General features: G+C 42.7%; 1 protein-coding gene across 1 annotated transcript; it reads right to left on the bottom strand.

The window, feature by feature from the left end:
- Positions 1 to 4,425: 4,425 nt before the first annotated feature.
- On the bottom strand, positions 4,426 to 12,185 carry LOC115431217 (WD repeat-containing protein 74-like). The gene is given in 7 exon segments (XM_030151445.1): positions 4,426 to 4,622; positions 8,385 to 8,720; positions 8,723 to 8,869; positions 8,872 to 8,938; positions 11,473 to 11,596; positions 11,598 to 11,826; positions 11,829 to 12,185. Coding segments are annotated over 7 exon segments (1,350 nt in total). The 5' UTR covers positions 12,079 to 12,185.
- Positions 12,186 to 12,359: the final 174 nt, after the last annotated feature.

Genomic DNA, 12,359 nt, shown 5'->3' with positions numbered 1-12,359 from the left:
ACTGACAAAGACGAAAACAAAGAGAATTTTATCCATATTTTTAAAAATAGTTTTAGTTAGTTATGTAGGCACACAATACAGTTTCAATTAGTTATAGTTTTTTTCTTTTGAATATAGTTTTTATTTATTTCAGTTAACAAAAATGTTTTTTTCAATTCTAGTTTTCGTCATTTTGTTAGTTTTCGTTAACAGTAATAACCTTGTTATTCACAGAATATAGAAAAGATTGATTGATTGATTGATTGATTGATGTATTTATTCCGAATATGAATGTCATAACAGAAGAAAATAAATAAACAGGACACTTAAGCACGACATATAATACATATTTGAAAGGGAGTGAGAAGAAGTATAACTTATAAACTCCCCCTTCTCCTTAAATAGTTAATAACAGTAATGATCTTCCTATTAAGAATGTGAATGTTGTCTCATGATTGTTAAATGTTGTCCAATAACTGTTGAATGCAGTCAAATTAATATTGAATGTCGTCATAGAACACACTAGTCTCTTTTCCCATTTTCCCTCTAATTGCGCGAAAATAACTTGTGCATGAAAATTTGCCTAATGGGAAAAAAAAACACACCAAAACTGTCGTTTTTCAATGAAAGTTTTTGGCGCTTGCAAGAGGTGGTTTCGTGTGTAGGGACATTGATATACTGCCCAAAACTTAGAGCCGCACAGTATAGTTGTTTGTGCCTCGTCATTGTGATGTATGCGTGCGCAATAGTCCCATCGCAGGTCCTTTAATGTAGGAGGAAAATGAACTCAGCATGTTCTCATCTAAGTTCAACCTGGGTACCTGACACACACTGCACACAGCCATCCACCAATCACAACTGTTCTTAATCAGTTTGTTGAAGCAGACCACGCCCCCTGCACATGCAGTGAGTTGCTGGTAACAACACTGAAAAATGAGCAACAAACAAGAGAAAATCACCAAAAACAAGATCTTGGGTGCCAAAAAGAAAAGCAACGTCAGTTTATCTGGAATTATTTCAGCTACAGAACGATTGAAACTGAAACATGTGTTCCTGTGTCACAGCGTCTTCCACTGTCGACACACAAAAGGAAACAACTCATTAGTTTGCCATTTACATCGGCCCCACCAGATATTATATCCTCCTGAGTAGTTTTTCATATCACAATATATTGCAGGGTTAAAAAAAAATCATCACAGTGTCAGTTTTTTTCCAATATCATGCAGCCCAGCCCAAAACTGTAATGGAAAGACCTTTTTTATGAAATTTGAGTCACTGGAACAAAAAAACAAACAAACAAAAACCAGATGTTGATGGATGTCCTAGAACAAGGAGAAGAAGAAGAGTTTGAACCCAAACATGTGTGTGTATGTGTGGACACACCAGGAAACCACATCATTTTAGCCAGGAGATAGAGGGGGAACCAGCATTCTACATTCAAAACAACACAGCATCCCCCCCCCCATTTTTATGGTTCATGTTTCTGGAAGGACTGACACGGACATCTACCAGAAGAGAGGAAACTCACATCAGCACATTTGGGATTGAATGGAAAAACCACCATTACACACTTCTGTTTGGAACACATTTAGGAAATATGGGGAAAGTTTAGCTCAGATGGACGATGGAAAAGAGACTAATGACATCGACATAAATCAAACTAAAGTGAATCAAACCGTTCGTGTGACAATATTCCACTGATTGTTTTCACTATTTCTTTTCTTTTGCTGATGGACATTGACTGTCCCCGCTGGACATTAGTAAAGTTCTTGTGCATTTGTTTGTGTCCATCTTCAGGTGTGTTGTCATAGAACAGTCTGAGGGGGACGTCATTACTGTCCTCTGTCCTCTGTAGACCAGTAAAACCAGGAGGGATGGTCTCACTGGTCAACAACTCTGACTGTAATTAGCTTCAAAGGAATTCTAGGAAACTGTGGCTATGTTAAGAAACCAGAGGAACAAAACATGTTGACATGATTCAAGACCTCTGACCTCTGGGTTTCATAAGGGTACTTCTGTCAGTCAACGATAAAACAATAAAGGGTTCAACGTAGAATATACACATGCTTTTATTCATGAACATAACTTTAGGTCTTTGGAGTAAACAGTCCATTGTTCCTTAAATTTGTATAAAAGTATTGAAAGCCAGTTAAAGAGGTTGAGGAGTTTTCACAGAGAGTGAACTGAGTCTGGAGTCAGAGCATCAGCGTCACAGCACAGTCCAGGAATTGGACTGAAGTGGACTGAAGGGTCCCATTCCAGGTGTATGATGCAGACACAACAACCAGAAGAGTCCCACCTGGACTAAGGGGTAACAATTACATAGAGTGGATCCAAATGCCATCACACTCAGAGTGAGTAACAGTTCCAAAACTCTTTATTAGCTCCTCCACACCAAGCTGTGGGAGAGCTCACATGACCAGATACATGTGCCAGACCCCAAACTCAGGTTCACCAATGGTAGGTGTGGTCATTGCCACTAAGCCAACAGTGCAGGCTGATTGAGTCTCGGTTAAGCAGTCTGAGAGGAAGGACAGAAGCAATGAACAGGGCCGGTCTGGACTGGGGACAAAAGCCTGTGGCACTGTCACTGAGGGAACGTCGTGGACTGAGGTTTGAATGGAGGTGGATGGTCCGGAGCTGAAGGAGAAGCCGAGAAAGAGGAACACCAATCAGTCACAGACGAGACAGAGAACCCCGGAACAAACAGGCAGTACAGTAGTCAGGTAGTAGAAGACCGTTGGGTTTACCGAGGCAGAGGCGGGAGATGTGGCCAGGAACAGACCGTGGCAATGGGTCGAGGAAACCGAAGGGTAAAGGGAAGCAGGTAGGGACTCTGACCACTGGGACGTCAAAGTAACAGAAAACTGGGAGGGCAACAGATTGGTCCAGAGCTCACTATGAGGAAGCATGAGAATAAACCCAACCACACAGGCAGATGAAACCAGGAACAAACAGGCAGATTTAGTGGTCAGAGAACAGAAGCTGTTGGTTAAAGGGGGCGGAGATGAGAAGACGTAGTCGGAACAGGCCAGTCCAACCAGGAAGTCAGACCGACAACAAATACTGGAGAGTCGTGCATACTGCGAAGACAATCTGGGATATGAGTGACTGAAGAGGGGGCTGCTTAAATACTGGCACGCGGATTAGGGTTCTTTGGGTTCTCCTGGTTCTTTGGGTCCTCCTGGTTCTCCGGGCCTCCTCCCACTGGTTCATGGTGTGGGACAGGCAGTGCTTGTTCATGTGGACATTTGGTCTCTGAGTTGAACTGGACACTTGTCCATTGTGAACCTCAGTCAGATCCCTTCAATGACCTCCAGGATTAAGCAGTTCGGAAAATAATGAATAATTGTGATTGGAGATGACGGACATGTTTGGTGTAATCAGACAATAAAAGTCAACATCATGGTCACTCATGCTGTTTGGTTTGTGTTCACATAACAAACTAATTAGAAGAACATCAAGATCATTGGAAGGTCATAATAATGAAAAACAACTTGCCCCACCCTTCAGCCAATGACGATGCAGCTCTGTGCTGATGTCAGCGCAGTTTGTGATTATAAAAGTCCTGGGTGACAGCGGACCCTCGGAGCAGTGTTGTGCCCCTCCCCCTTCTGTCTGTGCCAGTTCCTCAGGTTGATAAATGCTGGTTGTTTGACTGGGGATGGACATGACAACCCAAACCAGTCTCAGGTTGAGCTGTTGGTCTTAGTGGGTTTTTAAAGGTGTGGACCAGTTCAGGTACTGGTACTTCTGTGTCACCTTGGTGGATACTTGTTGATAGTTGTGCTGAATGTGTGTGTTGTGCTTGTGATCTGTGGTGCAGCCCAGTCTGCACCAGCCCATGTACGTCTTCTTATCCAACCTGCGTTCAACCACTCTGCTGGGCTGTGCGGCCTTTTAACCCAAACTGCTGCAGTGACTTCCTGTGTGACGTGCAGCTCATTTCCAGGAGGGGCTGCATTGTGCAGGCCTTCTGCGTCCACGTGTACGTGGCTGTGGAGTCCAACCATTCTGATGGTGATGGCGTTCGACCGGTAACGTGGCCATCGCCCACCCACTGACCTACCCCACTGTGCTCAGCTCCAGCAGAGTCTACACACTGTTAACAGCAGCGTGGACGTTGCCCGTAGTTGCCTATGTGAGCCTGTTGTCTCTGACCAGCCAGTTGCCGCTCTGTGCGTCCCATGTCAATCCGAACATTTTGTGACAACCGATCTGTCATGTATCTGTCGTGCGTCGACATCTCAATGCTGAGTTTGATTAGAATTAGTCTTTGCGTGCACCGTGGTCTTCCTGCCAATGGGGTCATTTTCTGTTGTTACGTCCAAATCCTCACCGTTCAGTTTCCAGGTGACGAAAAGTCAGAGACCAATAAGGCGCTGTCCACATGCATCCCCCACCTGGTGACCTACGTGGGTTTTGTTGCTAGTATCGTGTTTGAGATCATTCAGCCCGGCGCTGGTGGGTAAACATGTCCCCACATGCGTCAGAGTGAGGATGCAGATGGAGGGTTTCCTGGTGCTGCCGCTGCTCAACCCACTCATCTATGGAGGTCAACTGCCCGGCATCAGGGACAGCATACGCCGACTGTTGAGAAAGAACCTCCACAATCTGAAACTGGAAACATGCATGGGTTCTACCTACAAACAACCCCAAACAAGGACACATAGAAACCCACAGAAACCAAACACAGACAGGAGCCAGAGTGGATGAGCAGTGTTAACAGGTAGAGTCCACACTAACACTGAAAGTGTGGCTCAACATGTCACCGCAATACAGGTAGTTTTTGGGGGTTTTTTTTTTCTTTTTTTATTGAAAGACCACAAACAAACATGGCATTCATGTCACTGTGTCACAGTTTCCATAAAAGTACAAGTACATAGGAATTAAGAATGAAAATGTAAAAGATGAAACAAAAAGAACAGGGGCTCATCTCAAGTTGTAAACAGAAATTTAAGACAATACATGAAGGTCTTTCTTATCTTTCAAACACTGTAGAGATTTGTACAGAATATCAAACTCATTCACCCTATGATTTAGACATGGCTCAGTTTTAACCCTTTCATGCATAGTGGTCATTACAGTGAACTGCTGTTCTCCAGCTGTTCTCTTGTATATTCATGGGTTTTGTTGTTCCCAGATCCATATCAGCCAACACAGTGGACACTCATGCGTCTCCCATACACTGACATTCATACTGTTACTGTAACTTTGCTGTTCTTGATAAACCTGATCTGCGAGTGACATGTTTGAGTGTAAATCAATGGCTTGGTATTGTTATTAGATTGTAATTAACAGTTGTTTTTTTTTGTTTTTAAAGAAAAAGGTTTTTTTTGCACATTACCTCCATAAAGTGAGTAATGACTAGTGTTAGAGTACATTAAAATGTGAGAAAACACCAGATTTGCTCTGTTAAACTGTTTTTATTTCATAGTTTCATACAATATATCAGTAAATACATTTCTCCTGCTTCAGAATTAAATGCACAGTGTCCAGCTGAGTAAACATTTTGCAACTTCCGATGAATAATAGGTTGATAATAAAAATTTCAGTCACTTTGTTTTTTTAATGCCTAGAGGAATAAACACACTCCGGAAAAAAAATCTTGATTAAGGCTCTTATAATTCATGCATGAAAGGGTTAAGTTTCTACATTTGTGGATGAATAATCTTCCAAATAACATTAAATGTTGAATGTAACAGTTGACTTCTCATGACCACATAAGGCCAAATTTCATAGCCTTCCAAGTTAAAGGTGTTGTTTCCACCCTGTGGACTTAAACCAGCTCCAGAAATCATTCCTAAAGGCCTGTACAGGATTGGACAGGAAAAAAAATAAATGTTCTAAATGTTCTATGTCTTTCACAGAACACACAAGTTGTTCACTTCAAGTTACATCTCATTCTTAGAAATGTGTTGGTTGGATAATCTGATTTATTATTTTGAAATGAACCTGTTTCCGTTTAGGAGGGAAGGGGAATGATAAATAAAGCTTTCTTCTTATTTTAACCTCCTCAACCTCAAACTATTTCAGACTGAACTTCCTTTTGACAGGAAAGAGAACTCCCATTAGAATATTTCTGATAGTTGTGTTTTGTGCAATTGTCATCAAAAATGTTCATTCCTGCAGGTACAGGATCCAGGTAGTTTGGATGCAACATTTCCACTTCCCACATAAAGCAACAGAGACAAAGAATTAAAAGAGTCAAACAGTCACAGTAGTGACGCTAACGTTTATGGTCTAATACAACAAGGAGCATTATGACCACTATTACTGATACTACTGACCTTTACTATCTATCTATCTATCTATCTATCTATCTATCTATCTATCTATCTATCTATCTATCTATCTATCTATCTATCTATCTATCTATCTATCTATCTATCTATCTATCTATCTGTCTGTCTATCAGTCTATCAGTCTATCTCTCTCTCTTGCTCTCTCTATCTCTATGATCTCTCTCTCTGTCTGACTCTCTCTCTTTTATATATTTTTAATATATATTTATATATGTGTGTGAGCTGAATTGGTTTGATGGTGTTTAGACAGAACACGGTCTCTCAAGTCGCTGTGGTGACGACATCAGTTGATAAGAACCGATCTCTGTGACCGATGGAGTGGGTTCGGACCCCAGGGACGTGTCCAAAGCATGGAGTCCATGTTCAGCTCATGGTAGTTTCAGCAGATCTGAGCTCCTCCCATCCATGTAGAAGTGCAGGTTCTCTGAGCAGAACAGTGTCTTTACTCAGTCTAAGTCCACCATCAGGTGCAGTTTGGACCTTTGTCCAGTTCATCCCTGTCCTCTGGGTCCACGTCCTCTCCTGGTGGACACTTCTGTTAGTTTGATTATTTATCATTCTGATGGGAATTTGACTGTGTCCTTCTCAGTCCTCCCTGATGCCAACAGCTGTGAATCCACACACACTTATAGACCTGTGACAACCCAGTCTCATATCAAAATGTGAAATCACTACGTTAATAAAAGGAGGGACTGCCATGTTTGTGTTTTGAGAAGCCTAGCTGCAAGCAGTCACATGACCCATCTGCAGGCCAATGGAAAAGAATGGGATAAAAAAAATGTGAAGTTTACAATTTTCAGGCCCTAATTGTGAAACTGATGTTTTGCACTGTGAACAAACGCAGCTATTTCACATTTTGATATGAGACTGGGTTGCCAGTGAACGCTCCACTCTTTGATTCAAATATAGTATTAAATATTGACCAGCTGAGGACCTGCATTCAAACACAACCTGCTCCACTGGATTTTTCTGTTGTATTTTTTTGCAGCCTGTGTCTCCTCACATGGATATTTTAAAACCCTTTGACCTGTTGAACGTCATATGATGGTCATAGATTATTGATGACGTCATTGAACAGATATTTAATCAAACAACACCATCTGCTGACGGGAGACTAGAGCCATTCTAAGCACTGTCCCTCAGACGTAAAAAGTTTAGAGTATGTCCTCAGACTTCACCGTGTGTAGATCTACCGAATATATGAGCTGACACTGGGTTACTGATTGAAACTAAAGCTGTCAAAGTTAACTCAGATGAATCCATTCTCCTGATGAATGTGATTGTAAATGTTAACTGCTGAACCATCTGCAGCAGAATGACTGTGAACATGTCCTCCAACACATTTGGGTCAGTTTGTCCAGTAGAGTTAGTGTTAATGCACGTGAACACATGGTCAGTTGATCCGATAGTGACAGGCAGCAGAACCAACCCATAAAGATAGAAGAGCGCAAACAGCACGTTGGCCCTCGGGTTTTTTGTCCTCATATTTCCATCCAAGACAGAACAGTTGTGGACAGCTGTTTTGTTGAAGCTGCTGAAGGTGTTTAATAAACCTGTTCAGTGCAGATTTATTCTGTTCTTTCTTGAGTCTGTTTGCACATGCAAAATGAAACGCCATTAATATAGATTAAAAATGAATATTTCATTGTGATGAACTGAAATTAATTTGTGTATAAAGATTATAAATTGTAATCATTTGACAGCAGTAACTGAATCATATTAAATGCATTTAAGTGGCGTTCGTATCTGTCTGTGAGGTTTATGAACACAGTGACGTTTGTACTTGGAGTAAACGAATGAATCTGATCCAGTGACGACAGCAGCCTTTAATATTTACATCATATGGAAAGTTTGACAGAATATAAAGTGAGATTTCAATGTGAAAAACATCAAACCCTTATCTGTGATGAGTACCAGTTAGAATCTGTCCTCATGTGTCGTCACTTCATTATATTCGGTTACAGTTTGTTTGAATAACGTGTGTTGTGAATACAGTTGGACTGATGGGACCACCGGCTGTGTCCATCAGAGCCTCACACGCTTTCACTGTTCATGTGTTTGAGACCATCAGCGCTCAAATGTCCTACATTCTGATCACACCCCAAACCCCCCTCAGTCCTGTCCCTTCTTTCTTTTCATTTTGCTCTTCTTCTTGCTGTTGTTCACCCTCCTCCTCCTCGGTGCTTTTCCTCTTCATCTGCTCCCCCGTGTCCCCGACTCGCTCCATGGTGTCCCACACTTCGTCCTCCTCCTCGTCCTCCTCCTTCACCTCCTGGCAGATGCCGTCCACGGTGCCTTTGTCCTCCGGGTCTCGGCTGGCGAGCAGGAGGCAGTTGAGCCGAGACTTCAGATAGACCTTGTGCTGCAGGCGGCGGTCGTCCAGGCTGTGGATGCGCAGGAAGCGGTCGAGGCCACAGGACGCCACCACGGGCTGAGAGGGTGGCACTGAAGGCCTCGCACGCCGCCCGACAGCCCCTTCAGAGCCCCACACACCAGGCCCGTCCTCAGGTCCAGCATGGCCACCTGACCGTGGGTGTTCCCCACCACCACCGTGTTCCCACCGGGGGCCAGGGACAGAGCTGTGAGGGGTACTCGCCGAAGCTGAGCTGGAGGACGGGGCGCCGCTGAGGGGTGGACGGGTCAAACACGTGGACCTGATGGAGGACACACAGAACAGGGTTAAAGCTGCACAGGGAGCCTTCACAGCCACTAGGGGCAGAAGACGAAAACCACTTCAAACTGTAACTAGAGAAAAGATAAGAAGGAAGGAACACAACATGATAAAGACGAAAAGACAGTAAACAACATGTAAAATATAAAACAGGGACATAATTTCAAAGGTGCGTTTGTGTTCTCCAGGACTGTCCCCTTAAAGTTCAGGATCCTTTAAAAACATTTAAGCCACAGGGGTCAAACATACGGCCCACGGGCCAAAACCGGCCCACCAAAGGGTCCGCTCCGGTCCATGGGATGGATTTGGAAATGTAAAAAATACATTCAAGATATTGAAAATCATTTAGTTCAGGAGCCAAATTCAGCCCAATTCAATCTGAAGTGGCTCAGATCAGTTAAATACTACCATAATGACGCAGAAAAAGGGACAACTCCATTTTTTTCTCTTTGTTTTAGTGTAAAAAAAACAATAATTACATGAAAATGTTGACATTAACTATCATTTCACAAAAAAATGAGTAATCTGAACAATATGAACCTGAAGTGTCTTAAGAGTGCAACGTGAGCCATATTCTGCTGTTACCTACTGATCTGTCAGTTGTACGTGTTTAAATAATAAACTGAGACTGAATAAAGTTTAAATTGCACTTTGTTTCTTTAGTAGAAATTCCAGGTTCATGTTATTTACATTTTTAAAGACTGTTTGTAGATGCAAAACATTTTCATTATGCAATTTTACTTTTTTCACTCTAAAACATAGAAGTTATATATAAAAAGTCCAGATCTGACATTATATTTGTGTTATAATAGAACTGGTCCAGCCCAGTGCAGGTCATGTGTGTCCCCTGAACTAACATGAGTCTGACAGTCCTAAAAGAAGTTTCTCTCAAATGAATTCATTGTTTCTATCCTTGCAAACTGTTCCTACAAAGATATAAAAAGGACATCAGTGTGGATTGCTCCTTTTGTAATCAATCAGAAGAAATGTATATCATCTGTTTTGGTTCCTGTCCCTTCTCAAGTGTTTTCTGGCAAGATGTCTGTTTTTTAATTTGTCAAAACATTGATTCTGATTTTTCTCTTACTTATTCAAGAACATTGTTTGGTATTTTCTCATATCCTGCTAACAAATCAGATCAATATTACATCATCAATCTAATTCTATTTTTTTTAGTAAAATACCACATTCATAAATCCAAATTCTCCAATCACAAACCTTCCTTTTTAATCTTTAAAACTGAGTTTACTCAATATTTTCAAGTATTCTGATAATAAAAAAGCTATCAAAATCACTGATCTATGTAACACTTATAATCTTTGCCTGAACTGATATATTATTTCTGCTTGCTTATTTTGTCCCGTGGATATGTTCTGTTCATGTTGTTATATTATTATGGTATTGTACCTTTTATGTTTCCATTGTACTATGTATAACACTATATATATATATATATGTATAACACTATATATATATATATATATATATATATATATATATATATATATATATATATATATATATATATATAAAGTCTGACAGTCCTGATGGAAGAGCTGAAGAACACAATCTAGAGCTGCCACCGATCAATCGACTAGGTGCTTGAAGTCAATGCAAAAAGTCCTGATTCGATTAACTGACTCGAATTGATTGAAGGGAGATATTCTATCGCAGTTTTCCTGAATTGAAGCTTCTTTGTGCGTCACAATAAGCGTCCGTGTGAAACACAACAGTGGAACCAATGTTGAACAGCAGAGAAATGAAGGAAACAATAGCAAAATCATTGGCTTAAATCTGGCCCAAAACTGGCATGCCATTTTGGCAAAGTTCTGGGGGATGTATGGCCCTAAATGGCCCAAAACAGGCAAGCCAAAATCAAACCAAAAGGAAGCCAAAATTCACCCAAAACTAATTGCAGACTTCCAAAATAGCCATAATTGTCCCAGAAAAGCCTCAAATCCCCATAATCCAGCCAAAAGGTAGCCAAAACTGACCCAAAGAGAGGTCAAAAGGAGGCCAGAATTCACCCCAATTTGTGTTGATCATGCTTTTAAAATGAAGTGGGTTTTTCTTCTGGGTAGAAATTCCTGCTCTTTGCGCAGTGTTTTGGCTTTACAGAAACTGCCAAACACAACCAAAACACATCCATATATGGAATAAGATGCTGCCGCTCTTTAGTCAGTCCTCTGGTTTGCCATAAACATGTCATACCACCCCTATACCTGATCCTGCTCTTCGCCCAGTCTTTTGGTTCAGCAGACATATGCCAGAACTCAGACATATGCTGCTGGTGCCTCCACATCTATTATGGAGAACCCTAGTCATACCACAGTTAAGCCTAAAGGTTTTCATAAAAGCCAAAAATTCCAAATGTATGCCATAATACTGCCAAAATATTTGCTATCTGGGTTGATTCAGGAGAATTGTGGTTGAATGATTTTTTTGGATCACTTTGAGTCGATTAATCGGTTGCAGCTCTAACACCATCTGAGCCGAACACGTGAGCGGAGCCTCCACCTGGTGGTATCCCGAACAGGTGACCACTCGGTCGGAGTCCGGGATGAAGGCCAGGTCCCGGACCCAGTAGGGCTGGCGCAGGTCCAGCCAGTCGTCCCGGAGGTTTTTGGCGGTGAACACGGTGCTCGGGCTTCTCCAGGTCCCAGATCTTCAGCCCGTTCTCCTTCCCGCCGGTCCCGACTTTGTGCCGGTGTACCGGACTCTGCCGCATCCTGCTGACGTTCTTCCCCGCGTGCAGCTCGGTCACCGGCTCTCCGCTGTCCTCCCTCCACACCCGCACCGTCCCGGACTCCACGCAGGTGACCAGCGCGGAGCCGCTGAGGACGGCCAGGCCGCTGAAGCAGCCGTCGGCCGGTCTCCGCAGCGCCGGGTCTCCGTGAAAGAGCCCTTCTCGACGCTGAAGGTCTTGACGCTTCCGTCCACGGAGCCCACCAGCAGCTCGCTCTCCGCCGGGTCCCCCCAGCACAGCGCGCGGACCTCCTGCTCGCGGCTCAGGTGGCTCATGTTGCAGAAGTTGAAGGCCTGTTTCCGGGACAGACTGACCCCCTTTAGGATGCCGGTCTCCGAGCCCAGCCACACGGAGCACAGCCGGCTCCGGTCCCCCATCACCCCGGGCTCAAATCAACCGAACACTAAGAAAACCGCCTAGTGTCAAACTTTCTGAGGCCGATCCAAACACGCGTGGGGATCTGAGTAAACTGCGTCGCACATTAGTGACGTCACACAGTTTTTTTTTTTTTAACTTTATTGGAAAGAACACAAAATTGCAGGCGTAAAAAATCACGTTATTCACTTGGTTACTTTTATTTTATATCCATTAATTTGAATTGTACTGCAGTATTTGTTGCTCTTTGTCACTATCCAAACCAAGAACTGTTTAATGGGAA

This window comes from Sphaeramia orbicularis, chromosome 13 (genome assembly GCF_902148855.1).
Source record: "Sphaeramia orbicularis chromosome 13, fSphaOr1.1, whole genome shotgun sequence".
NCBI classification, from domain to species: domain Eukaryota; kingdom Metazoa; phylum Chordata; class Actinopteri; order Kurtiformes; family Apogonidae; genus Sphaeramia; species Sphaeramia orbicularis.
The sequence above is the reverse complement of the archived record's forward strand: the minus strand, read 5'-3'. Positions and strand labels throughout refer to the sequence as shown.